A 25,446-nucleotide genomic window follows, 5' to 3' on the forward strand; every position below is an offset into this window, starting at 1 on the left:
CTTTGCTCTCCTGTTGACTTTAGCAACTTGACAGCGCAAAACGCGAAAGCCACAACACTCAGTCGGAACAGCTGACTCTCAAAGGTGGCCGCCACCCACCACCCATCTGCTGCAGGGCCAAACAGAAACTCCGTCACTAGGCTTACGGAGCATTTCGCCAAGCAAGCGTGGGGGCGTCACCGTCACCCACAGACGTCGACGCACTCGGCGCATGAAAAACAGTTACGCGCTGTGCCGCGGAGTGTGTGGAGTTGCGTTGAAAGGGGCTCCGGAGTCAAAACGGTAATCGGAAAGCCCACGGGAAGGGGCCATCACCGCGGAGCCTTGACCCGAGCGTAGTGAAATGTGGCGCCTGGCTGGCGAAAAAGTGACGTGAAATGCCAAGTGCAGCCGCATCGAACCCACCAAGGATCTTGTAGCAGCGGCAGGAGCAGCCCCTTCTCCATGGGTTCATGCCTTGGCAGCTGTGCCACAGCTGCCGCCGCACCCGCCCACTCCGCCTGCACCTCAACGTCCGACTCCACCACCCACTCGACTTCCTCGACCTCGTCTTCACTGACAACTCCCCCCACGTCCTGGGTGGCCAACAGCTGGCTCTGGTGAGTGCGGCCAATAAGTGGAAGCTCAACTCCGCTGACTTTTGTTCGCGCGCAAATCCGTTGACCAATCAATACTGGCTAAGCACGTGGTGGAATTGGCTAGTCGGGGGTCAACAGCCTAAAACTATGCAACGCCCGCTGGTTGCCACAAAACAATGTGCCACGGGCGGGCTTCCCGCCCAAGTGGGTAGTTACTGCAACCAAATCCGAAAACAGTAAACACTAGTTATATATGATATTCTTCAAGAGTTAACAGAAGCTTTTTGTGCATAAAAACTTACTTAAAAATTATTAATATTTAAATTATTAAAAACATCTTTAATAACAGGTCTTATCTATCGTCTTCCAGGCGAAAGAACAGATCTGCAGGACGACAGGATCCAGAGGCAGAGCTCTTATCGAGGACCACCAGGCAGCGCTGCCAACGGAGCGGATTCATCTACCGCATCCTGCGGCTCAAGAGAAGGCAGCAGTGCCCCAGCTTCCTGGACAAGTACTGGGAACAGCAGCCCAGCTACGCCAAGTTGCCGACCACGTATGTTTAGTCTCGTAAGGTGCTTCCTAGAAATAAAACCAACTCAATCCTTGCAGCGCCATGGCGGACATTCAGATGCAGAACCTGGACGCCGGCAAGTTGCTCAACGCCCAGACCACGCCCAGCCGGGAGACGGAGATGGGACTTGGAGCCTACCAGCGCATGGCCAACTCACGGGCCAGCTCCTCCTTGGACCTCGAGTGGGAGCATGAGTACTCGCAGCTGCGGCAGTATCAGTTCCAGTGCCAGCAGGTGCCCAAGGAGTTGCCACCAACGCCGCCAAAGCCTCGCTACGCCTCCCTGGATCAGCTGGCGGCAGCCAATGCGATGGCCACCAGCCAAGGACGACACATGGCGCGCCAGGCCAGGCTGAGTTGCCAGCGCCACGGAGGTTCGCTCACGCGGAACTCATGCTGCTCGTCCACGCAAAACTCCTGGTCGCACATATCCACGCCAGAATCGCTCGAATGGGATGTGGACGAGGAGCGGGAGCAGCAGCGTCAGCTGCGCCTGGAGGATGACAATCTGGATGATAGAACGCTCAAGTTGCTGCATCAGATCGAACAATTGAAGCATCATGTGCTGCAGGAGACTGGCGATGGACTTAGCATGGAATCAGCTGCAGTCGAGGAGCTCACCGAGGGCCTTCAGTTCCGGGCAACGCACTTCGCTGGCGACTCCCAGCTGGAGGCCCATGTAAGTTGATTGGAATCACTTTAAGACGACCTATCATGCACATAGTATTAGGTTAAGAGGTGTACATAGTTAATGAAAAGAGGACTTGCAATAGATAAGCATAAGAACTAAATAGATATATCTAATTTCATTTATGTAATGATTGCACCTGGTATAAGACACATAGATGGTTAATAAGTTATGAAATTTAAGTGCCTAGTCTAAGTCCGATCCGAGTTCAAAAGTTTAAGTACTCAAATAATATCCTAAACTCAAGATGATTCCTATAAAATCAACAGATATATCAAGCAAATAGTTTGCATTATTAGCCATACAATTGTCTATTCTATAACTATTTATATATGTGAACTTTAAGGGCTTCAAAAGGATTTTTATTGCAGAGATTTATACCGAAACATTTAGGTTTAGTGAAAAATGCAATATATTTACTTTCTGCTCCAAAATTGTGCTTTTTGGATTAAATCCGAATCAAAAAATGAAAATGCGTTCGTTAAGAGCTTATCAGAGCACTATATAAGTGACTTCGTTACATTTTTAAAACTAGTCTATAGAATCGCACCTACTTGAAAATTATAGTACTTAAGCTACTTAAAACTTTATAGACCAGATGCCCTTTTAATTAGTAAATAACACAAAAACCGCCCAATCTTTTTATCAGTGTAATTGCTGCTGTATTGCGTTAAGTTTTTGTTGATAGTTTCTTGGAAAACGTATAGAAAAATATTTTGTAAATTTTTAAATTTAACTGATACCAAAGATTTATTTTGAAAATTGAATGTTACTCTCCATAGACTACATACTAGTATTTAAGTACGTTAACTATTTTCGCTGCACAGTAAATGTCATTTATTTGTGTCTTAAACTAAGAGGATTAAAGAAAGATTTGTAGAAAATATTAAGATTTGTATTAGTTGAGAGTTTTCCTCTCGGGTAGTAACTTTTTAGTTCGGACTAACAACAGTCCGTTGGTGAATGGCAGTTATTTGGTTTGGCCTCTAGCCGAGCTTCCCCTTCAGCTTTTCCCAGAACGACGGCTCCGAAGTGGCTTCCACCTCCACCTGTTGGGAGATTATCATCATTAGTCTCTTATATTAAATCCTCAAATCCTTGATCACTTACCTTCGTTGCTTGCTGCAGGGGTTGACTCCTGCTGCTGCTGCTGGTGCCGTGACCCTGCGTCTGGTCGAAGTGGAGGTCATCCTCAACCTGAACCTGCTGCTGCTGGCCGAGATCCTCTGCCTGCTGGTTCCAGTCCGTGTCCTCGACTTGCGTCTGCTGCCCAAGATCCTCCAGCTTTTCGTTCCATCCCAGCTCCTCAATTTGCTGCTGCTGGCCGAGATCCACTTCCTGTTGCAAGGGCTCGTCCCCAGAAGCCCGGTTCCACTTTCCTAAGCTTGCGCTTGCACTGGCTGAGGAGCCGGTGGGTCCGCCGCTAGCCGAGGCAGAGGCTGAGCCCACTGGCACGTTAAAGGTGTAGTCCTGGCGTCGGTACTCGTAGCCACCAGACGGTCCACCACGAGAGTAGGGAATCGGAGGCGTTGGTGTGGACACAATGGGTGCGGGATTTGGTGGTCTGGGACGGGCGGTCTCGCCCTCCAGTCCCGGCTCGTCACCCTCGACAAAGGATTCATCGTAAGTGTGGGGCGGCTGGTCACCGCGATCCTTGGAGAATATTGGTTTGTAGACAGCAGTGGCATTGGTGCTTCCTGCATCCACCACATAACCGCCATTGGAACCGCTGTCCGCGGGCAGGTCGATGAGTCCCTGGCTCAGCAGGTAGAGCGTGCGGCGCCAGGCGACCAGCTCTTGGCCGAACTTGCCATAGCGACTCTGGAGACGACTCAGAGTCCACTGATGACGCTTCTCCCACTTCTGGGCCTCGGCGGCGGACAGTAGCTGGCGGTGATTGATGTACGCCAGCTGGCGAAGCTCACCCTCACGGAATTGCTGAAGATCGCTCTGGGACATGCCGTAGTACCTGGCCAACTGGTTGATACGGGCGAGCTCCTGCTTCTGCCAATCCGAAAGCTGCTGCACCGAGATGTCGTACCTCTTCGCAAATTCCGCCAGCAGTTTGGAGTCCTGGATCTGCCAGGTCTTCAGCTCCGTCTGCGTCATGTTCTGATTGCCGATGAACTCGTAGAGGCGGTCACGTTCCCGCTGCTGCCAGGTGGTCAGATGGTTCAGGCGACGCTGCTCCAGCAACTGTTCGCGCGCCAAGTTGCCGATGAATATGCGTTGGACGGGCGCCAACTGCTCGAGGCCCACCTGGTAGGACTGGGCCAGTTGCGTCTGGAAGCTCGTGTCCTGCGAGATGAAATCGAGCAGCTCCTGCTCGGTGATTACCACACCCTTGACCACTTCGCGCAGTCGCTTTCGCTCCTGGTCGTGCCAGTTGTTAGCCTGTCGTCCATTGTCTGCGATCAAACCCATGTCCGAGAATCGACGCAGCTGGCTGAGAATGAACTGTCGCAGCTCCTCGACGGTGATTTGGTACTGCGAGGCTCGCACGTGGACGTCACGGAATAGTCGGTTCTCCAGAGCCTGCCTACTGATGCCCGGGTTGTTCACAATCGTCAGGTAGATGTGTTGCGATTCAATGTTCTGCCAGGAGATGCCTGAACCACGATCGATTCTGCGCTGCTCCAGCAGTCGGTTGAGCTCGTCCTTGTACCACACCTTCAACTCTTCCACGGTGACATGGTACTGGGCGACTGCATCCTGCAAGTGCTTCTGGTCGTTGTTCAGCCGAAGCTCCAGCTCCTCGATGGTCCACCTCTGCTGCTTGCGCAGCTGCTGGTGGATCAGGTTGTCGATGTGCAGCCGCTCCTTGGCTTGCCACTCAGAGGTGACCAGGCCCTCGCTCTTGGCGCTCTGGTCCAGCCACAGGTGGATGTCCTCGATGGTCACATGGTACTGGCGTGCGATCTGTTCGAAGATTGGCTTGTTGCGGATCAGGTAGCTCTCGAACTCCTGCCGGGTGAAGGGTCGCTGACGGGTCACGGTGCGCAAACGCGTCACCAACTCGTTCTTCCAGGAATCAGTCTGGTCTCCAACCCATATGTTGCTAATATCCTCGTACTTCAAGTTGTTCTCCGGTCGTTCAATCACTCCGATGAGCGAAAGTCGGGCGGCTTCTTTTTGAACCTAAAATGTTAAAAATAAAATCTTAAGATTTGAATCGTTACCGATGTGTAATCTCGTCTAGCCTTACCCATTTCTCGACCTGCTCCACAGTGACATGGTAGTCGGTGGCAATGCCATCCATGCGCTGCTTGTCGCGCTTCAGGAAGTCCACGAAGTCCTGGTAGCTGGCTCCATTGCGCTGTTGCTCCAGCCAGTTGTTGAATCCGTTGCTGATCTTCTGCTGCCACTGGGTCTGCTGCTCGATCTGGACGAGGCCTGAGCTCTGCAGACGACGCAGCTCCTCCCGCAGCCAGTGGTCCACATGGTCGATGTCCACGTGATGCGTTTGGGAAAGGCTCTGGAGGCGGGCGTGATCCTGGGTCAGCTCTCGCTCCACCTGCTCGTAGGGCATCTCCTGCTGCTTCTTCAGGAGCATCTCTATCAGGCGCTGCTGCTCCTCCACCTGCCACTTGCTCAGATTCTCGACCTTAGCCTGGCCTGTGGTGCGCAGGTTGATCAGCTGCTGGCGAAGCCACTCCTCGATCTCCACAACGTTGACGGAATACTGGTTGGCCAGCTTCTGCAGACGGTCGCGTTCCTGGTTCAGCTCCATCTCGAACTCCACGAAGGTCAGGTGGTTCTGCTGCTTGACCAAGTTCTGCAGGCGCTCCAACTCGGACACCTGCCAGGCGCTGAGGCTCTTCAAGGTTTCCTCAGTGCTGCCGCGCAGACGCTTCAGTTCCGCAATCATCCACTCCTCGATCTGCTCCACATTTATGCGGTACTGATCGGCAAGATGCTTCAGATGGGCACGATCCGCCAGCAGTTTCTCCTCGTACTCCGCCGTAGATAGACTGTTCTTGTACTCCGAGATCAGGCTCTTGATGTAGTCGCGCTCCACTCTCTGCCACGTTTGCAGTTGCTCGATCTCAAACTGTCCGTTCTTGCGTAGATCCTCGATCACCTGCTTCACGTAGTTGTCCACTTCCTCAATGTGGACGTGGTGCTGTTCGGCAAGGTTCATCAGGAAACGTCGATCGTTGTGGACCTGCAATTGAAAGGTGGTTAGTCGAGAAGTATATTAGTATAAAATATAAGATTGATTCTAACCTTGGCTTGGAACTGCTCCAAGGTGATGTTGGAGTGCTGCTGGAGCAGCGACAGGATGCGCTGCTGCTCGGTGCGCTGCCAGGCGGTGAGCTGCTCGATGTTGAGCTTGCCCTGCTGCTTGAGTCGCTCGATTTCGCTCTGGAGCCACTTCTCGATCTCCTCCACCGAGGTGTGGTACTGGAAGGCCATGGTCTGCATGTGCTCGCGATCCTTCTCCAGCTCGGCCCTAAGTTCCTCGGCGCTCCACTGTTTGTTCTGCTTGATGAGGGCCTCCAGGCGCTCGCGCTCGGCCAGCTGCCAGGAGGTCAGGTTGTCGATCTGAAGCTGACCCTCGTCACGCATACGCGCCAGCTCCTGCTTCATCCAGCTCTCGATCTCCTCCACCTGGACGCTGTACTGACGGGCCAGGCGCTCGAGCAGCTCCCGATCTTGCCTGAGACGAGCCTCCAGTTGCTCCGTGGACTTGTACTGTTGCTGGGCCAGGTTCTTCAGATGCAGTCGCTCCACCTCCTGCCAGTTGGTCAGCTTCTCGCTGGGCTTGAGCAGACCCATTCCGATGAAGCGCTGCTCCTCCTTCTTGACAAACTGCTCGATCTCCTCGATCTGCACGTTGTGCTGCATGGCCAGGCTCTGCAGCTGCTCGCGATCCTTGAGCAGCCACTTGTGGAACTCCTCCACGGTGAAGTCGCGATCCTGTACCATGTTCGTTAGATTGCCACGCCACTCCAGCTGCCAGTTCTTCAGCTTCTGCATCTCAATCAGGCCCTGGTCCTGCAGCTTCTGAATCTGCTGCCTTATCCACTGCTCGATCTCCTCGACGCGCACCTGGTGCTGTTGAGCCAAGCTGTAGAGATGGGTCTGATCCTTGCTGATCTTCGACTCGATCTCCTCGATGGACAGGTTGTTCTTGTTGATCAAATCGAGCAGGCGTTGTCGCTCGATCTTCTGCCAGTTGTTCAGCTGGGACTCCATTCGCAGCTGTCCCTCGTGCTGGAGACGATCGCCCTCGGACTTTATCCACTGCTCTATCTCGGACACCTTTACGTTGTAGGTGTTGGAGAGCTCCTGGAGACGTGCCCGGTCGGCCAGCATCTTGCGCTCGAACTCGTCCAGCGAGTACTTGTTCTGCTGCACAAGCAACGAGATCTGGGCGCGCTCCTGCTGTTGCCACTCTTTAAGGGTTTCCGCCTTGACCAGACCCTCGCTTTGGAGGCGCAGCAGCTCCTTCTTCAGCCAATCCTGAATGTCCTCGACATTGATCTTGTACTTGTCGGCCAGCTTGAAGAAGTGGTCCTGATCATTCTTGATCCTCACCTCCAGCTGCTCCACCGTCAAAGAGTTCTGTTGCACAATGGCCTGGAGACGTTCCCGTTCCTTCTGCTGCCACTGGATCAACTCCTGCTCCACTCCCTTGAGCAGACCCTCCGACTGGAACTTCTTCAATTCGCTCTTGATCCACTGCTCGATCTCCTCCACCTTTACCTTATACAGACGCGCCATCTCTTCCAGGTGGCTGCGGTCGTTGATGATGTAGTTCTGGAACTCCTCAATGGTCAGCTGGTTCTGAGTGGCAATGTCACGCAGGTTGCTGCTCACGCTGATCTGCCAGTCCTTGATGTGTTCCTCCAGCTGCTGCTGTCCGCGCACCTGAAGGCGCTCCAGTTCCTCCTTCTGCCACTTCTCCAGCTCCTCCACGCTTACCTGGTACTTGGTAGCTAGGTTCTGCAGGTAGTTACGGTCCATGTTTATACGCTGCTGCACTTCCTCCACGGAGCCGCGGTGCTGCAACAGAATGTTCTCGAGGCGGGAGCGCTCCGAGCTCTGCCACGCGGTGATCTTGGAAACCTGCTCGTTCTGCTCCTTAATCAGGTCACCGATGCGGGCCACCTCGCCGCGAAGCCACTGTGTTTGGCTTTGCATGTCACCCTGGTACTTGATCGAAAGGTTCTTCAGTCGCTGTTGGTCGGTCTTGATGGAGTTCTGGAGTGCGGCAATTGTGGCGTTGTGCTGACGAATCAGCTCCTCCAGACGCTGTTGCTCCTTGGTGTTGTCCTCGGTCAGCGAGCTCGACGATTGGTAGTTGTAGGTGGTTTGGGGCACCGTCGGCACCTGCGGAGCCAGAGACTCGTTCACCTGGTTGAAGTGAACATACAGACGTTGCAACTCCTCGCGCTGGAACTGCTGCAGTTGGTTCTGGCTAATGCCATGCTGCTGTGCCGCCTCGGCCAGCTTACGTGCGTTCTCGTTCTGCCACCGCTCGATGTCCTGGGCGGTGAAGCCGTTCTGGTGAATCAACCAGTCCAGGCGACCGCGCTCCTGCCTCTGCCAGCTACTCGAGTCCTGAACACGCGACTGATACTGACCCAACAAGGCTTGGTAGCGGGCCAGTTCGCGGCGGTGGAACTCCTTGAGCACGGGTAGGCTCACCTGGTAGCGCTGCACCACGCCCAGTAGGCGCTCCTCCTGCTGCTGCTGCCAGTCGTCCAGTCGCTGCGGCGTGGTCAAATACCAGAAGAGCCTCTCGCGCTCCTCGCGCTTCCATTGCTCGTCCCGCGGGATCGTGGTCTGGCCAAAGGGTTGCTGTTGGTCGAACACCAACTTGCCGTCCTGCCAGCGCTGCTGTGACTCAGATCCTCCTACGGAGCGGGTTCCGTCCGGATTCGTGGTGATTGTTTTGTTGAATCGGTGAAAGACCACAGTCGAACTGGCACCCGGTGACAGGGGAACCATCTGGTTGAGGGCACTGTTTCTCAGCTGGCCATCCAAATTGACCACCGAGTTGTAGCCAACGACACTTGGTTCCATGTTCTCCCTCACCCAGTCATGGATGGTCTTCTTGCGCGTGATGGTGGTGGTGGTGCTGCTAAGTGGGAGCGACGTCTGCTGGTGGCCAAGGAATCCGGAGTTGAGCTGGGCAGAACCTCCGTAGCCCGACAACTTTGTGGCCTCGGTGCAGTTGCGGTGCACCACGTAGGTCTTGCCGTCGATGACCTTCACCTCAGCGGGATAGGCATAGTTCTTCACCTCATCGAATCCGCTCAAGTCCACGGGTTGATAGGGACCCAGACCCACTGTCTGTTGCACACTAGCACTCTCCGCTCCGGAAGATCGCTCGAGCAGCTCGGCGGCCTTTGCCTCGAAGAAGTTGGGCTGCGCAATGGTATGGTAGTTGGTTATGCCTTGGCGCATATCCTGCACCAGCTGCCGGCTGATCTCAGTACTCAGTTGGTCCAGCTGGAGGGCGCTCTTTCCGCTAAGGTCTAAAATAGAAGCTGAAGAACCAGAATCGGTTAGAGGCTTTTCGAAGATAAGGAAGTCAGAGAAACCAAATGTTGATCTACTTTTGGATAAAACTATTACGAATATCATAAGAAAATTGATTTAAGATCTTTGAAGAAGATACTCAGATGATCAATTTTGGTATAAATATACAAGTAGATTGTCTTAGTTCATACTTAGTTCATAAATACGATTCACTGACTAAGCATGATGTCATTGCTCATACTGTGCCTCCAATCCGAAATTTACCCTATGGCTTTCAATAATCAGATTAACATGAATCTTTCATAGCTTTTACCCATACACTTTATATAATTTTTTTTTATAGTCTAATATCCTTTTAAGTTAATTTAAACTCACCACTCCAGGGGGATGTGTAGCCAATGTTGCTTGATCCTTGCGAGAGGACGTTGAACTTCTGCTTCAGTTGGTTGGCCAGCTCCCGCACCTCATGGTAGTGGGCGGAGGCGAACGAATTGAGTTGTGGCACCGTCTGTCCACCTCCGTAGGACGACGACGAGCTGGATCTGTAACTGGAGCGCTGATAAGTCTCGTAGCCCTGACAGATGGCCACCGCCAGAAGCAGGGTGAGCCCGCCCAGAGCCCTCATCCTGTGATGCGCTGCAAACGAGCAGAACAAAAAAAAAACAACCATGTCATTCACGAATTTCATAGAACATAGGGCTTTCTCAGGGTTTTCGGGATCACTTTTTTAAGCCCAAGTAGTCGTGTATTTTCGGCGTTGATAAGGGGAGGATGTCGAATCTAGTTCAGACCGTAACTCAAGATTATCGCATCGGCTCCGGACTTGTGGGTCGAAAAGGTTAATCGGGCGATAATGCGCGCACTGCCCGGTATCAGCCCATGAAAAAATCACTCTTATTCGAAGCTCACTGCCCACTTTGGGTCTTATTTTTTTGTATTTGTTTTTTTGACAACAATTAGACTAATGTATGTGGCCCCGAATTCCCTTTTCATCCGGTTTAGGTTGATAAGTCCCATGGACTTGGCGACGTGTAACTTTCGATTTCAGGGCCCCACAGAAGACGTCTCCCCAAATGGGTCACACATGCATTTTCCCAAAATATAGTATTGCTTATTTCTGGAACACATTTCTTGGGCCCCTGCAGGCTGTCGCTATTTATTTTTAAATATTTTCCCAAGTTCTTTCTATCCCGATCTAACGAACGTGTAGTAAACAGACAAATTATGCTGCTGTAATGACTTACAGTTCTAATCACTTTTCAGCGGAAACTCAATTAACACTTTGAGTACTTTACACAATTATCAATTGATTGGATGGGATTCAGGACACTTTGTGGGTTAAGCCCTAATCACTGGGCACTACCGAAATCTTTCCGAGTCGAGGGGAAACCGCTGCGCCTTGTGGCGCTGTCGAACAGCAACTGACAGCTGAGTTCCCAGCACGGAGCTTTTATGGAAAGATCGCTTGGCGCGAGAGGCTGCGTTATGCGGAGCAGCATTATCAGCAGGCGAGAGCATATGAGTCGGGTTATCATCACGGCTACGACATAATCTAACGGGTATGGACCCACCGGCTCCACATACATGGTTAATATCAGAAGAAGAATCGATTACTACGTCATTGCTCCAAGCGAGTGGAATTAATGAATGAATCTCGCCATGACCTCATACATACACATGATTCACGAGCCGGTCGGTCGGTCATTTGCTCTCCGAGCACTTTTATTTCGCCTGCATCCGATCGCATTAGATCGAAATAGCCAGCAAATGCGTGATCTCATGAGGCGCTCTTTACATGACTCGAGGGTAGAACACGGATTTGGGTACTCCAAGTGATTCAAGGCAGTTAGGTAGAAATATGCAAATATCTGGTGACCTTAGGCTCTATTTCAGTCTAATTCGGCAAGACTCGGGTATCTGCCAGATATTAGTTCTGTCCGCTGATTAGAATGATACTGTTTATTGGATTGTTTGGAAATTCGACCACAATGACTTGACGGATTTGGTGGGCTTCCCCATCCGAAGAACAAGAATGGTTTCTGCGAATGAGAGGTGGAAGTACAACTATGCTTTGTAGAACTTCATATCATAGTTTTAAAAAAAGAAGAGGGCTTTTTTAGTGAGCTATCTTTATGGCGATTTTGCATTATTTATTTCGTTTTAGTTTGTGAGATAGATTGGATAGGTCGCATCAGTTGACGCAAGAGTTTTAAAGATAGCAAACTTAAATGAGTATTAAATGAAATTAATACGAACAAACAAACAATAATCGGCCCATAAAAGTGAAACAAAATAATTTATCTTTTTGCGGGTGTTAAACACCAAACATATTTCTATAATTTCTGAGATAGATTATTCTATATTTTCAAAACAACTCCGAATAATCTGTTTATATTTTTACAGTTACATGTTGTTAGGATTTTCTATTTTTTTCTATTTAAGCTTTCATTTGTTTGTTATTTTTTATTTGTTACGAGACTTATTGGTTTTTGTTTTAAAATTTGAATTCAAAAATAACATCCACTACGTTCCCAAGTCCACCGTTCCACTGTGGATGTCGTTGGGATTTGTATCAGAAACGGTCACACGTAAATAAGAAGAAGAAGAAGCAAGTACGTGGTGCTAGAAGTCAAACAGCAACAACTGCAATATTGCAGATAAACAATTTTGGCCACGCGTCTTCCAGCGTTTGGACTCAACGTAACATGTACCTGGCGTGTCAAGTATTCAAAATTCGCGTGAAACACAAAGGAACATAAAGCACTGGTCATGTGCACGGAAGCAGAGCCACCGAGTCCACCTGCTCAGCAGCAAGAGCAGGTGAATCCGCCACTCTGTAAGGCACAAAATCCGAAGCCTGCCCGCCTCTACCGCCTCGTACTGCTCTTCGTCGCTGGCAGCCTGGCGGCCTGGACGTTTCATGCCCTGAGCTCCACAAATCTGGTCTGGAAACTACGACAACTACATCATCTACCCACCGCCCACTACCTGCAGACGCGGGACGAGTTCGCACTGTACTCCGTGGAGGAGCTGAATGCATTCAAGGAGTTCTACGACAAGAGCGTCAGCGACAGTGTCGGCGCCAGCTACACGGAGGCGGAGCAGACGAACATCAAGGAGGCGCTGGGGGCCCTGCGAATGGCCCAGGACTTGTACCTGGCGGGAAAGGATGACAAGGCGGCACGACTATTCGAACACGCCCTCGCTCTGGCGCCGCGACACCCGGAAGTCCTGCTGCGCTACGGCGAGTTCCTTGAGCACAACCAGCGCAACATCGTGCTGGCGGATCAGTACTACTTTCAGGCTCTGACCATCAGCCCGAGCAACTCCGAGGCACTAGCCAACCGTCAGCGCACGGCAGACGTGGTGCAGAGCCTGGACGAACGCCGCCTCGAATCGCTGGACTCCAAACGAGACGCCCTCTCCGCCATTCACGAGTCCAACGGAGCTCTGCGACGGGCAAAGAAAGAAGCCTACTTCCAGCACATTTACCACTCAGTAGGCATTGAGGGCAATACCATGACGCTGGCCCAGACGCGGTCTATCCTAGAGACCCGCATGGCCGTAGACGGCAAATCCATTGACGAGCACAACGAGATCTTGGGCATGGATCTGGCTATGAAGTACATAAACGCTAGCTTGGTGCAAAAGTAAGTTGGAAATTCGATATAGTTAGGCAGTTTGAAACAATCTATCTAAATTGTTCACAGAATTGATATCACTATTAAGGACATCCTCGAGCTGCATCGCAGAGTTCTGGGGCATGTGGACCCAATTGAAGGTGGCGAGTTCCGACGTAACCAGGTGTATGTTGGAGGTCACATACCGCCAGGTCCCGGCGATCTCGCGCTGTTGATGCAGCGTTTCGAACGGTGGCTAAACTCGGAGCACAGTAGTACACTACATCCTGTCAAGTGAGTATTAAATAGCTTTCCAAGAAAGAATAATCTCAAATGTTACTGCCTCCCTTCAGCTATGCAGCCCTTGCCCACTACAAGTTGGTCCACATTCACCCATTCGTCGATGGAAACGGACGCACCTCACGTCTGCTGATGAACACGCTGTTGATGCGAGCAGGCTACCCGCCAGTGATAATTCCAAAGCAGCAGCGTAGCAAGTACTACCACTTCCTCAAGTTAGCCAACGAGGGCGACATTCGCCCCTTTGTGCGGTTCATCGCTGACTGCACGGAGAAGACGCTAGACCTTTATCTGTGGGCCACCAGCGATCTGCCGCAACAGATCCCTATGCTCATCCAGACGGAAAGCGAGGCTGGTGAGCGTCTGGCTCAAATGCAGTCTCCCAACGTGGCACAAAGGTCATCGATATTAGAATTCTACGAATCCGGGTCTGGAGATATACCGTGACCCATCTAGATGCATTGATATTAGACAATTCTTTAATTTATTATTTATATGTTTGTGCTATATTCTGTAAATTATTGTAAACTCCGATTTATCTACATGAGTAGATGGCTTTAGTGAAGAAAAATAACGATGTAATACTGTGATCATATTTAAGCTAAAAGACAACCAAAAATTGTACATAATGCACAATACAACTAACGTGTCCTAATATTTAGTACGATTTTTATAGAATTACATATCCTATAAAACACATACGTCTATAAGTATTTATATACCCTTTAATATTAGACTATTATGCTAAAGGTTTGATTACTCGAAATTGGGTCTACTTTTTATCGCCGGAAAATGTTTATGGCGACGCTGCTGGACAACGCATTTCTATTTCAGGCGTACACACTTATTTTCGATTAGAAAATTCCGGCTATCAATATTATTATCAGCTTATCATATGCCAATTTAATTAGATTATTAAATGGTTTCACGTCATCGACGCGACGCCTTTAAGATCACGTCGTGGCACATAACTAAGCATTTAAACAGCGACCAAAATTTTTCCCCCTTTAGCTATTTAAATAAATTATTAGAACAGGTCAAAATACATTTTAACAAAAGTCAAGGCGATTAGGAGTCAGTTTAAGCACCGAGTAGAGTATATTTCTTGGCAAAACCGCAATGGGTAGAGCTTGTAGGTAGAGCTGTGTGCGTAACAAATATCATACTGTGATTTATCAGAATAACTTTGAAAAACTTAACATTAATAATGCACTTGTCCGAATGTGAATGCTTCCTTCTGTAAGCCTACAATTTGGCGCGCTTAAGGTAATCCTTGTAGGTAACATCACGCCACCAATGAGGACGCTCGTAGACACCTGGAGTGGAGACAATCGTGCGCTGCAGATGCTGGTAGACCTGCGAAGGGGATAGAATCTTTAGTAAGAGTTGCAGTTGCTTATAGGAGATCACTCACGTTTCCATCGCTCATGCCCAGAGGAGAGTTCAGAATAAAGTCTGTGGGAGCAATGGCATCCACCAGGGCAATGGCTTCGTTCTTCAGCAGGGGAAGCAGTGCCAGGATGCCCTGCTCGTACAGCTCCAGTTGGTTGGAGTTTTCGCGGAAGTAGCCACCGCGGTAGAAAGCAGCGGAGTACTTTGTGACCAGATGGGCGCCATAGAAGGAGAGCACCTGCTGCAGCACCTTCTTCTCAGCAGAATCGGGCAGACCAATTACAAACTTATAGAACACGTAGTAGATGGTGCGCTAAAAAAATTTTAAACTTGTTTAATTTTCTATTTAGTTTGGGGGATTGAAGGGTTGTCATCATACCTCGCCGTAAATAACAGAGAGCTTCTGGGCGGCAAAGACCTGGATGTTGTTCCTCGTCTCAAACGCATCCTTTCCTTCGCGCTGCTGTTCCTCAACTCGTTTCACCGTCGTATCCAGTTGCCAGACGGTAAGCCAGTTAAGGGCATTAAGTAGATCTATAGAAGTGCAATAAAAGCGTGTTACTATTTTCTTATATTTGCATAACTAAGAAATACTCACTGAGCGGATCCAAAACTTGGGCAGGAGTGTGCTCCTGACCCTTGCTTTGCAGAATTGTGTCCATATCCTTGAGGAAGGACACAGTCTCCAATGGAGAAACTGCCACGAAGTCGGCATTGTTGCGTCGCAGACTGATCAACCAATTGGACGCTTGCTGGATGAGCGTGTTGTTCTCGCCCTCATAGGTGCAGTTGGCATCGTTGTCGTTGCGAAGTTCGCCCAAGCCGGAAGACTTAAGGTAGCCATGGCCGCCACAGGCCTCGCGGCACTCCTGAGATTAAAACAATATAACTGATAAGTAATAGTGGTTATATATATATATAAAGCATTCATACCTGGATGCCATCCCTGGCTGCCCAAGTGGCCACTGGCTTGAGTGCAGATGAGATCGCATGGATCTCCATGCCCGCCTGCGACGTGTCCTCGCCAGTGAAACCCTTCATGGTCAAATCCACGTTCTCTTTGCCTATCCAGAGTGTGGCCACCCGCAAGGCGATTGTGGTGGCCAAGTGGGGGATTAGTCGGTATTGCTGTGACTGATACTCGATCACGGGCCACTCCGCCGGGCTGTTGGTAGGACCGAACTGGCGTCTGCTGGCCGCATAGCGAGTGGCAATTGTCACAGCCTTGCTCAGAGCCACATAGGTGATAGCAGTGATATTGACGCGACCCACGGACAGGGCACCCAAGGAGGCGCCAAGGCGCTTACGCTCGTCCTTAATTTTACTGGTGTAGTTGCCCTGTGCATCGATGTCACCGGTCTTGGACAGCAGATTTGCCTTAGGGATACGATACTGGTTGAACATCACAAATCTGCAATGACAAACAAATCGAAATTATTGCTGTTGCTGTTGATTAGTTTTATCAACTGATAGGAGAAAGTACTTGCCCGTTATCAATGCCATTGAGACCGATCTTTTCGCCCATATCGCCGACGGTTACGCCGGGGAATGGAAGCAAGGTACGCTCGTCCCGAATGGGAACAAGGAAGGCCTGCAGGCCCTGGTGCTTGTCATCCGGCACGTACAGCTGGGCGTAGACGATTGCGTGCGTGCAGGTCTTGCCTAGATTACCGACCCAACACTTGGCCGCCTCGAAGTCTGGCGTGTGGATGATAAACTCCTCCCTTTTCACATCGTAGGTGGCACGGGTGCGCATGCCGAGCGCGTTGGTGCCGTGAGAAATCTCAGTGAGAGCGTAGGCGCCCAGAATGCGGTTGTCCGCGATCTTGGCCACATACTTGCCCAGGCGGCCAGAACCGTTGGAGACCAGCGTGCTGGGGAACATGCCAGTTGACAGGCCGAACTTGACCGAAGTGCTGAAGTCGTAGCTGAAGATGGCCTGTCCGAAAGCAAGCAGAAGATGCGGGGTTCCCAGGTACTGAAAGAAAGACAGGAGATTTAAGCAGCCACACACTTTTAGGAGAACGTAACGCATCCTACCTCGTTGACGCCGTAGAACTGTTGCTCCCACAAAAGATGCTGCCGCTTGTTGGCCATTTCCCGGGTGCGTTCCAGATCGGATCCGGGCTCCCGCTGGTAGTCGGGGTGCTGCTCCATCCATTGCCACACCTTGTGCTAAAAACGGAGCGGCATGTAAACGAGTTACTCAAGTGTGCAGATAAGAAACGGGCGGCGATTAGGCAGCTTGCGGCCTGCAGCTCCGATAGTCTGCACTTCGACCCCGCTGACCATGTACATATGTAACAAACTGGAAATGGTAACGAACCTTCAGCCGTATGTGATCCTCGCCCTCGAGCACCACGTTCATGCGCTTGTAGCAGAAGCTAGCCCGCTCACGGTACTCTTCCAAAGGTCCGCTACGGAAGTCGGGAAAGATCCGTTTGTCATCGTAGATGTTGGCTACAGCCTTCTCCTCCCGGCGGCCGCTGTAATAGTCGCCCAGTGCGGTTAGTAGTGAATTCAGACCGTTTTGGTCACCATCGCCATCGCCTTCTCCGCTCGCCATTGCCCAGAGAACTGGCTCTTGGTGGAATGTTGGATTGGTAGACGCTGTGGTCGCGAGTGGAGGCGATGTGGGGCAGGGGTACTTACTTTGTGCTCAATGCAACCATGTTGGAGTTCGATTCTAGCGACTGGTCTGGCTGCTTCGAATGCTAGGCGCGAAATGCTTGAAAGTCCAGGCACTCGTAACTATTATTGGTAAAATAGCCAATGTCCAATGGCCAGCGGCGATAAGAAGGAATCCGCTTATCCGCACTTCATGGCCAAGTCGCCTTTTAGTGGTTTGCATCCGCCGCGGATAAGATACGGGCCCTAGGAGAATGCGGGATTAGGGCGGCCCGTGCAGGTGGTGGGTGCTGCCTGCGGGTTTCGGAGTTTTCGCTGCCAAAAACATTGCTTTAATTTCCTATCAGCCAACAACAAGCGCGATAAACATAAACAATTTTAACCCAGTTTTTCACCATGCAAGATAACATGGATTGACGTGACTTAAGCCATGAGGAAGAACCGTGTTATATAAATATAAAATGTACAATTTTTAAAGCTCTGCTAATATTCATTGAATTTAAGTTTAATTATCTTTAATATTACAATGAAATTCATTGTTTTCCCAAAATCTTGTAACAGGTGGCGTTGCCAGACTTGATTAATGCAGCCAGGGCTGAAATACTTGGTCTAAAAAATGGCGCGTAATTTGAATATCTTTTTTATAAGAAACGAGTAATTTGCTCACCTAATTTTATCTATTTTGTTATATAAAAACATTACAATATATAAAAAAAAAAAAACATGACAATCCACGTTTAAAATATCAAAAGATTCATGGGTTCTAAATTCGATTTTAATTATTATAGTTGACCAGTTTTTTTTTTCAAAAGCCCCCAGCTTCTAAACATTCAATAAAATGCGAATATGTACATGTAATTGATCTAATAGCATTTATTTGATTACGTTCTTAATACAACTTACACACTTAGTTAACATGCACTCGTTTTTCCTTCGTTATTGGCTTGTCAGTTTATTCTTACAATACACGTCAGATTATTTATAAAACTAAATTGTAAACATCCGCATGGTAATTAGTATTTAATGGAATAAACAATATCCAAAAAGAGACACTAAAGTTGATTTTTTGGAGATTTGATTGATATAAGCATTTAAAAACGTACAAATGACGGGGTAATTAGTGTGCAATCAAAAACGTTCTGGATTCGAATGTTTAAAATACAATTTTATGTTTATAATTATAATCTGACGTCTAACTATAACCTACGTGTGTATTTCGAGTTCAAACCCTACATTTCACTCTTTTGTATAAGTTCTGGCTAAAATCCTTGCAATAAGCCATTTCGGCAATTTGTTTATTAAACTAATTAGGTAACACGTAGTTATTGATTACAATTTCAATTTCTCTATTTTCGTTTCAGTGGCTGCGCAATCGCGATAAGTTCCTTAATTGTTGCTAAAAATGTTCCATTAGAAAAAATTACGTCGCTTTTACATATATATGTACGCATTAAAACTTCATTTATAGAGCTGCTTACGAAAAATTAAAATTGACGATTCAAATAAAACGTTGCGTGATATTTTGGTGTTGCTCATCTAAACCGCTGATATTTCTAATTGTCTTAAGATTATCAATAATATGAATGCTTGTATATATTGAATGAATATAATAAATTTAAAAGGAAATAAATGGCCTATTTGAGCTAAATACAATTTAAAATCAAACTAACATTCTGCTAAACAACTAAAGACAACTAAAACACAAGATATTACCACTTTTGGTCTTAAAAGAATACGTCCGGCGTTTCAAATAGATTCAGGCTCTTCTCCATCAGGGTGCCCGTGAGAATGTCCTCCCCCATCGCCGCTATGGGCTCCTCCAATGCCGGGGATCTCCATTCGGCGCCGTTCGTTCCGCCATCCCCGGCTTTCTCATATCATCGACTCTGCACCGAGCTGGCCGCCGACGAGTTCGATGAGAACGCCGACTGCAGGCTGGTCATTGAGCCCTTGTAGTTGGCCGAGCTGAGCACCTCGTAGAAGACGTTTAACTGAGCGCCCGATGGACTAAACCAGTGCATCAGATAGCTGTCGTTGTGATGCATCACGTGCGACCCCTGGACGCTCTCCTTGTGCCGGCAAATCAGCGTGGGCTCCTCCCGGAAGTAATTGACCCCCTCGACGAAGTCCTGCAGATCAAAGTACGAGACGGCGGAATCTGTGGGCAAAGGGCATTTAATTATATGTAAACTGTCAAGCAAATTATTAATTAATTATAAGGTTCAAAGTACAAAAGGCTTTATAAAATAGGGTTGGTCTGTTGAATCTTACTACATTATCAATCCACATATGAAAAGCAATTCCTATCAATAAACCGGAACCAGAATACTCGCCTTATCAATTTAATTGAGCCCTAGCAACAGATACCTTTGAAAGTGTATAAAAATTTGCATGCGTACATATATAATATTTATATGATTATATATTAAATTATAACAGTCAGCTATTCAATTTAAATTTGTTTTTAATTTGCCTGGCAACAAGTATTCTTTTCTTTTTGAAAGGGTATATACGTTTCCACTTTCCGAATTTTGCGCTTTTTATCTTGGCTTTGTGTTTTTATATAAGTGTTAAGTAAACAAAAACACCTTCTAATGAGGCAACAACATCGTGATATTCGCACCTTTGAAAGACAACAACACATGCATAGTAACAGAAACCAGTTCTCGGAACAAAAGAAAAACAAAAAGCAGCATGAAAACCTTTTGTAAGTGGATTAATAACTCACCATTCTTTTCCGGAAGCTCCTGGGTGACCCGGTAGAGCGTAAAGTGCAGATCGTTGCGCATCACATCAAAGTCCCAGGTGAGCACACTCTTGGGATCCTCGTTCCGGATGAGCAGCTCGTGCGCGAATCCGGCCTTAAGATCCACACTCTTGTACAGATTGCGATGGTCGTGCTGTTGGTTGGCGGATAGTCGCTTGCCTGGAACCAGAGCCTGTGCCGCGGCAGTGGTGGGCAGCTCGGCGGCCACTTCGTCGTCGTGATCCTCCAGCGAGTTCATCTTGTACAGCGTCTTGGGCACCAGTCCGCCCTCGTGAATCATGGTCTTTGTGGAAAGAGGACAATACGTTAGAGCAGTTTCTGGTGGGCGGGGTCCGTGGCTGTTGGCTTGGACTGAGCACATGTATGACAGCCGCCGGGTGAACAGAGAGATTAAGTGACGTGGATATGGACGCTGGGGCACAATGGAGGAAGTATTACAGCAGGAATGTCATGGCTAAGCTGCGCACATGGGCTTGACACAGTTTGCAACAGAACCGCACAGCGAACAAAGTGTGAGAAACAAAAACGAGGAAGTAAGACAAAGGCGGACGAGTACAGTACAATTTGTCGTTGTGGATGGTGACAAACGAAATCGAGAGCAGGAGCAAGAGAACAAGAGAGTAGGATGCTTACACAATCGCATTTGGTTAAATAACAATGGCTAAAGTATTTCTGACTGACTTGCTCCGCATGCGAGACTAGCTGGTTCTCTGTCTGAGCAGCCCCAGCGAGCCGGAATCAAGGCCGGAACCAGAGGGATAGAGAGGTTACGCACAGATACAATAATAACAGAATATAGTAAGTACGTAGCTACAGATGCAGCAGTAATGGGCTCCCAACCGAAGACGCGCCACCGGAAGTCGTGGCTGTCGCCTTGCTTGCTTACCTTGCACGGTCCGCCCAGGAAGTCCGGCACAATCTCCTCGTCGAGATACTGGGCCAGGCCATCCTTCATGTGTGCACAGTCGGGGCCGTAGAACAGGAACTTGGATCGGGTGTGCTCATCTGCAGGATTTCGAAGCGTTGTTAACAGGGAATTTCTTATGGCGTCCAGATCAGACTCACCGATAAAAGCGCTAACGATTGTCCATGCAATGGGAAACACTCTGGGCGCTCGCACCACTAGGACACGGCCCATGGTCTCTGGGTAATTGCGCTCCACAGTCTCGATGATGTTGAGCAGGGCTTTGATGCCGGGACGCCAGAGGTGGCGCATAGAAAGACCCTCCAGATCGACGAGCAGGGACCAGTTGAGGACTGGTTTCTCCAGGCGTTCGGCCGATTCATTGATCTTCTGAATGCCTTCCTCGCAGATGTGCAAAGCCTGTGGCCAAACAACATATCGTTTAAAAGGAAATATCCGCGATAAGTTACGCAGGCCTGCTTACCAATCGCAGTAGTCCATCCATTCCCAGCGACTTCAGCAGGCCCTTGACGTCCATGTGTCCCAGGCGCAGAATGTAAACGGGTCGACCGTCCTTGTCCAGATGATGCCAGCCGCCCGGAAAGTGTTCCACCACCACGGCCGGCTTGGAGTACTCCGCCAACAGAGCGTCGATTCGATGTTCCCGACGCCAGCGAAGCGAATCGCACAGCATGGCGTAGGCCTGGCTAACGTGCCAGTCCCTGGCTGCTAAGAAACGCAGGATGGTCTGATAACTGGGCACACGCTCCAAGTCATCGACACCATCCAGCATTTTTCGCAGCTCCAGCAGCTTGGACTCCTGCATGGGCGACAGCTGGCCCAGGCTGCGGGCGATGAAGTCGCCGTCCAGCAAAATGCTGTGCTGCTGATCCGAAGCCAGATCGAGGGTCGGTGATTTGGCTGCATCACTGGGCGATGTCCAACGCTCCACGTGCGTGACGCCTTCCTCGCGCAGCTGCCCGATAAAGAACTCAATGATTTCCTTGCCCTTCAGCGTCGTCTGCGTGTACTGCTTCATGCCCATCTTTTCCATCGAGTGCTCGAAACCGAAGAAGTTCTTGATGTCCAGCGTGGCCGACTGGTCAAAGCACGTCCATTCGGAGTTGTCTGGGTGGGCGTAGTAGCGACACCGCTCGAAGATCTCGATGCGCGACGAGAAGCTCTCGTTGACCGCCTCGATGCTCAGCGTGCGGTTGGCCATGTCCAGGAAGTTGTGCTGCAGGAAGTACACATGGTCCACGCCAATCAGCTTCTTGAAGATGTACGGCGCGTCCACCGCCAGCTTGCAGCGCCGGCTCGTGTTCCGCTTGGCACCGTCCTCCAGGGACTCGTCCTTAATGACCTCGCAGTCCAGCACGATGGGCATCTGCGGGCATGTGGGAAAGCGCCGCTCATACGCCTGCGGTAGCAACAAGGGTATCAAGTTAGAAATATGCCAAATGTATACATTTAAGGACTCCCTTTGATAGCTAAGTATTTAGTGATTTCAATCTGCTAGCAACAGTTTTGGTAAGTGTATGTATTTATTTTCTATATTCCGGTTCCCTGCCAAGCGACCTTGAACGCTGGCCAATTTATAACTTGGCCCTGCAGCCATCTATGTACATGCACCCCATCCCGCCCCGTTTTCGCTCATCCTCCGCCAGAGATTGCAGCCAACGTCTCAGAAGCCTTTAACAATTTCGAAGGTCTATTTTTGGCCAATCGTGCCTGGGTTTTCGATGAAAAAGGTCAAATTATTACGGCGGTTGCGAAATTTTGTTTCCTATATTTCATATAAATCTATCATATATATATTTCTATACTAAATAGCTTATTATGAGCTAAAAAAGAAGCATCACATATTTGCAATCTTAAAGAAAACTCAAAGCAAACTTTTTGATTAAAGTCAACAGCGCGTATGAGTGATGGATTTTAAACTCAATTCGCAGACGCACATTTATTTAATTATTTATTTGGTTATGGCGTAAATACGCAAAAGCGCAATATTTAAGCAGGTGAGAGCAGTGCCTGAAAATGTTGTTTACTTGTGTTTTCTTCCATATATAATAAATAAAAATTCCCGAATTGCTAAATATATTTAGCCAAACAATTGCATTTACTTATGAACAAACATAGAATAGCTCCATTTATTGAGAAGCATGCTAAACACTGCTGATCAACACGACTATATTATATCAATGATGGGTCAAAACTACAAAATTATCGCTGTTTCAAAAATTTGCGCAGTTGAAAATCGAACAACCTAATCGCTGCAAAATTTCTTGCTGATTGAACAAATCAATACAATTGAAATAATATATTCAAAAACGCCCACATGTTCTCTTGCATTTAATATTTGGCTGTTTTCATGCAACTGTTGGGTTTACAAATTTAAAATTCTTAGACAAATACATTTTCATTGCGTAAGATCCATTTTATTCTTGTTGCGTTGAACTTCATACCTTGTTTAGAAGCAATAAACAATGAAAATCCAAAATACATTTTCCATATCGATAATTGTGCAATCTAAAGGAAAGGTGTGAATCTATTGAAGTACATATCATAATTCTATCTAGTGGTTGCGAGTCCTTGATGCGAGTGCAAAGGTCATAAATCGCTGTGTGGATATTCATGATGATATTCATGTGGATATTCACACGTTGAATAATTTAGTGTGCGGTGGGAGCCATCCAACACGTAGCGACTCCTCACCGACATGGACATGTCTTCCAATATCCATATTTTTCCCAGACCCAGCCAGCAAACTGTGTCGTTGGCACTGGGAGTCCTTAATTATTCAGATAGGCTGTCTTAATTGTCCAGGAGGTCGGTAATAGTCTAAAATGCTGAACTTTGCCTGCATCTTTGGGGACATGCGAGTGGACAGGTGTCCTTTCGTGCGACTCATAAATGTTGCTTAAATATCATTGTTATAGATTTTAAGTTCCCCCTGCCGGTGACGTACGTAGAATAAATGTTTGACCTTTGACATTTGAGACTTTTAAGTTTCTGTCACGAAAAGCGCTTTCTTACTTCTGTCTACAAGGGAAAACATAATAAACACTCAAAGTATCGAATAACCATAATAGGCTTTTCATTTTAGGTGATTTGCGTAGGGACTACAAATTTAGTCATTAGTTTAAAAGTCCAAAATATGACTGTTTAGTTATTTTAAGTACAAAAAGGAGCACTTAAAGCGACTTCTGTTGCTTAAATAAACTTTTTAGGTAAAAAATACTGGCACAACCAACAGTTTGTTTTCTTATCAGTCGGTGGAAAGGCAAAAAATGAAATGATTTGAAAAGGAAATAGAAGTAGGAGGGGGAAAAGCTTCAATAAAAAAGACAACCATTTTTATCTTATAAATTTATTACCCCAGTTTCGAAGCTCTATCAACAACAATTGTTAATACATTCAAAAAGGCGCATTATGTAAATTAAAGAACAATTTCTCCAAGTCAATGATATAAATGAGGCTAAAACGCAAAGCTGGACGCAAACAATCAGTAGATTAATAAAAATAAATGGAAAATTCACAAACAAGTCATTTCAACCGATCCGCCCCCTCTCTCCCACAAACTATTTACACACGCACACACGTACATGCCGTGTGTATTATTCAATTGGATAAAGAATTTATCTCTATCTCGCTCTTCGGGCGCAACTGCGAAAGAGAGAGAGCGCGGTGGGCGGCGGGAGGAATTGCTGTCCAAGGTTAATTTTATTTATCTGCAGTTTGGATTTGAATAAATGAAGCAACTGTCCGAGCGGAAACAACGATATACAATGACCCTTTGCGAGTCGCTGTGAATTAGTGGCTATGCCATCGCATAATGCACAATTTAAACTTAAATTGATGGGTATGTGTAAACAGGCAGTGGGACACGCCTATAAGGCCGCCCACTCCACACGACGAAATGGAGAGGGGAAAATGCAATGTACACACCTTCATCACCAGCTCAAAAGGATATTTGTAGACGCGAACGGGGGACTGGAATTTTTGTACCATCTTGCTGTCTTTCAAACGTCCGTTCCGTGTTTTTTATTTCGAATTTTCGTTGCACTGATTGTGGAGTTCGCACTGTTTAAAAAATCAATTTTCACTCTGCGCTTTTCCGTTGCAGTATAGTGGGCGCGCGGGGGCGGGGAAGGTGACCAAACTTGGGCACTGATTACCGAGCTGGGTTTGTTTTTTTGTTCGTGACAGTTCACGCCACTGCTATTTATTTCACTGAGTTGTGTCTGGTATCCGTTGGCTCCTAGCGTAGGAGTTCTAGAGAACCGCCTGGCCGTGGAAACCAGAGAAAGCCTTTCTCCCAGTTTGATTAACAGACGCCAATGGTGTGACCGCTTTTCGCTAGGAGGCATTCGCCCTGGAAAAATACCCGATGAATACCGAAGCTGGTTTACTGTATCCAGGGATTACAATGCACTTGAAATATGCAGTTCACACACGGCCGCTTGAAAGTGCTGATGCAAAGCGTTCACACCGAGTGTAGTATA

At 48.3% G+C, this 25,446-nt stretch overlaps 5 protein-coding genes across 8 annotated transcripts; 2 read left to right on the forward strand and 3 right to left on the reverse strand.

Moving 5' to 3' along the window:
• Positions 1-26: 26 nt before the first annotated feature.
• On the forward strand, positions 27-2,725 carry LOC6731208. 2 transcript variants are annotated; one of them, XM_039291130.2, is made up of 3 exons: positions 27-599; positions 928-1,134; positions 1,191-2,725. In XM_039291130.2, exons 1-3 carry the CDS (start codon positions 445-447, stop codon positions 1,837-1,839), a joined length of 1,011 nt encoding a protein of 336 aa, XP_039147064.1. In that variant the 5' UTR covers positions 27-444; the 3' UTR covers positions 1,840-2,725. The 2 variants fall into 2 exon arrangements, with proteins under 2 accessions (XP_039147064.1, XP_002078367.1); XM_002078331.4 differs by having other exon boundaries at positions 35-599; positions 949-1,134.
• Positions 2,563-10,784, reverse strand: LOC6731209 (tiggrin). The gene is made up of 6 exons (XM_016178897.3): positions 10,575-10,784; positions 9,706-9,966; positions 6,067-9,338; positions 5,045-6,004; positions 2,950-4,977; positions 2,563-2,888 (listed from the first exon to the last, which is right to left on the reverse strand). Exons 2-6 carry the CDS (start codon positions 9,953-9,955, stop codon positions 2,826-2,828), a joined length of 6,573 nt encoding a protein of 2,190 aa, XP_016023752.1. The 5' UTR covers positions 9,956-9,966; positions 10,575-10,784; the 3' UTR covers positions 2,563-2,825.
• Positions 10,785-11,793: 1,009 nt separating this feature from the next.
• On the forward strand, positions 11,794-13,951 carry LOC6731210 (protein adenylyltransferase Fic). Of its 2 annotated transcripts, XM_002078333.4 has the most exons (3): positions 11,797-12,980; positions 13,041-13,244; positions 13,304-13,951. In XM_002078333.4, exons 1-3 carry the CDS (start codon positions 12,100-12,102, stop codon positions 13,695-13,697), a joined length of 1,479 nt encoding a protein of 492 aa, XP_002078369.2. In that variant the 5' UTR covers positions 11,797-12,099; the 3' UTR covers positions 13,698-13,951. The 2 variants fall into 2 exon arrangements, with proteins under 2 accessions (XP_039148893.1, XP_002078369.2); XM_039292959.2 differs by lacking the exon at positions 13,304-13,951 and having other exon boundaries at positions 11,794-12,984; positions 13,041-13,162.
• A 367-nt stretch (positions 13,952-14,318) lies between these two features.
• Positions 14,319-17,844, reverse strand: LOC6731211 (peroxisomal acyl-coenzyme A oxidase 3). 2 transcript variants are annotated; one of them, XM_016178895.2, is made up of 9 exons: positions 17,295-17,844; positions 16,969-17,128; positions 16,683-16,817; positions 16,130-16,620; positions 15,576-16,053; positions 15,241-15,511; positions 15,022-15,176; positions 14,665-14,955; positions 14,319-14,606 (listed from the first exon to the last, which is right to left on the reverse strand). In XM_016178895.2, the coding sequence occupies exons 1-9, from the start codon at positions 17,312-17,314 to the stop codon at positions 14,496-14,498; spliced, it is 2,112 nt and encodes a 703-aa protein (XP_016023753.1). In that variant the 5' UTR covers positions 17,315-17,844; the 3' UTR covers positions 14,319-14,495. The 2 variants fall into 2 exon arrangements, with proteins under 2 accessions (XP_016023753.1, XP_016023754.1); XM_016178896.2 differs by lacking the exon at positions 17,295-17,844 and having other exon boundaries at positions 16,969-17,269.
• Positions 17,845-18,119: 275 nt separating this feature from the next.
• LOC6731212 (protein real-time) lies at positions 18,120-25,322 on the reverse strand. Its single transcript, XM_002078335.4, has 6 exons — positions 24,890-25,322; positions 21,426-22,361; positions 21,103-21,361; positions 20,924-21,042; positions 19,999-20,320; positions 18,120-19,428 (listed from the first exon to the last, which is right to left on the reverse strand). Exons 1-6 carry the CDS (start codon positions 24,950-24,952, stop codon positions 19,148-19,150), a joined length of 1,980 nt encoding a protein of 659 aa, XP_002078371.3. The 5' UTR covers positions 24,953-25,322; the 3' UTR covers positions 18,120-19,147.
• Positions 25,323-25,446: the final 124 nt, after the last annotated feature.

This window comes from Drosophila simulans, chromosome 2L (genome assembly GCF_016746395.2).
Source record: "Drosophila simulans strain w501 chromosome 2L, Prin_Dsim_3.1, whole genome shotgun sequence".
Classification (NCBI taxonomy): domain Eukaryota; kingdom Metazoa; phylum Arthropoda; class Insecta; order Diptera; family Drosophilidae; genus Drosophila; species Drosophila simulans.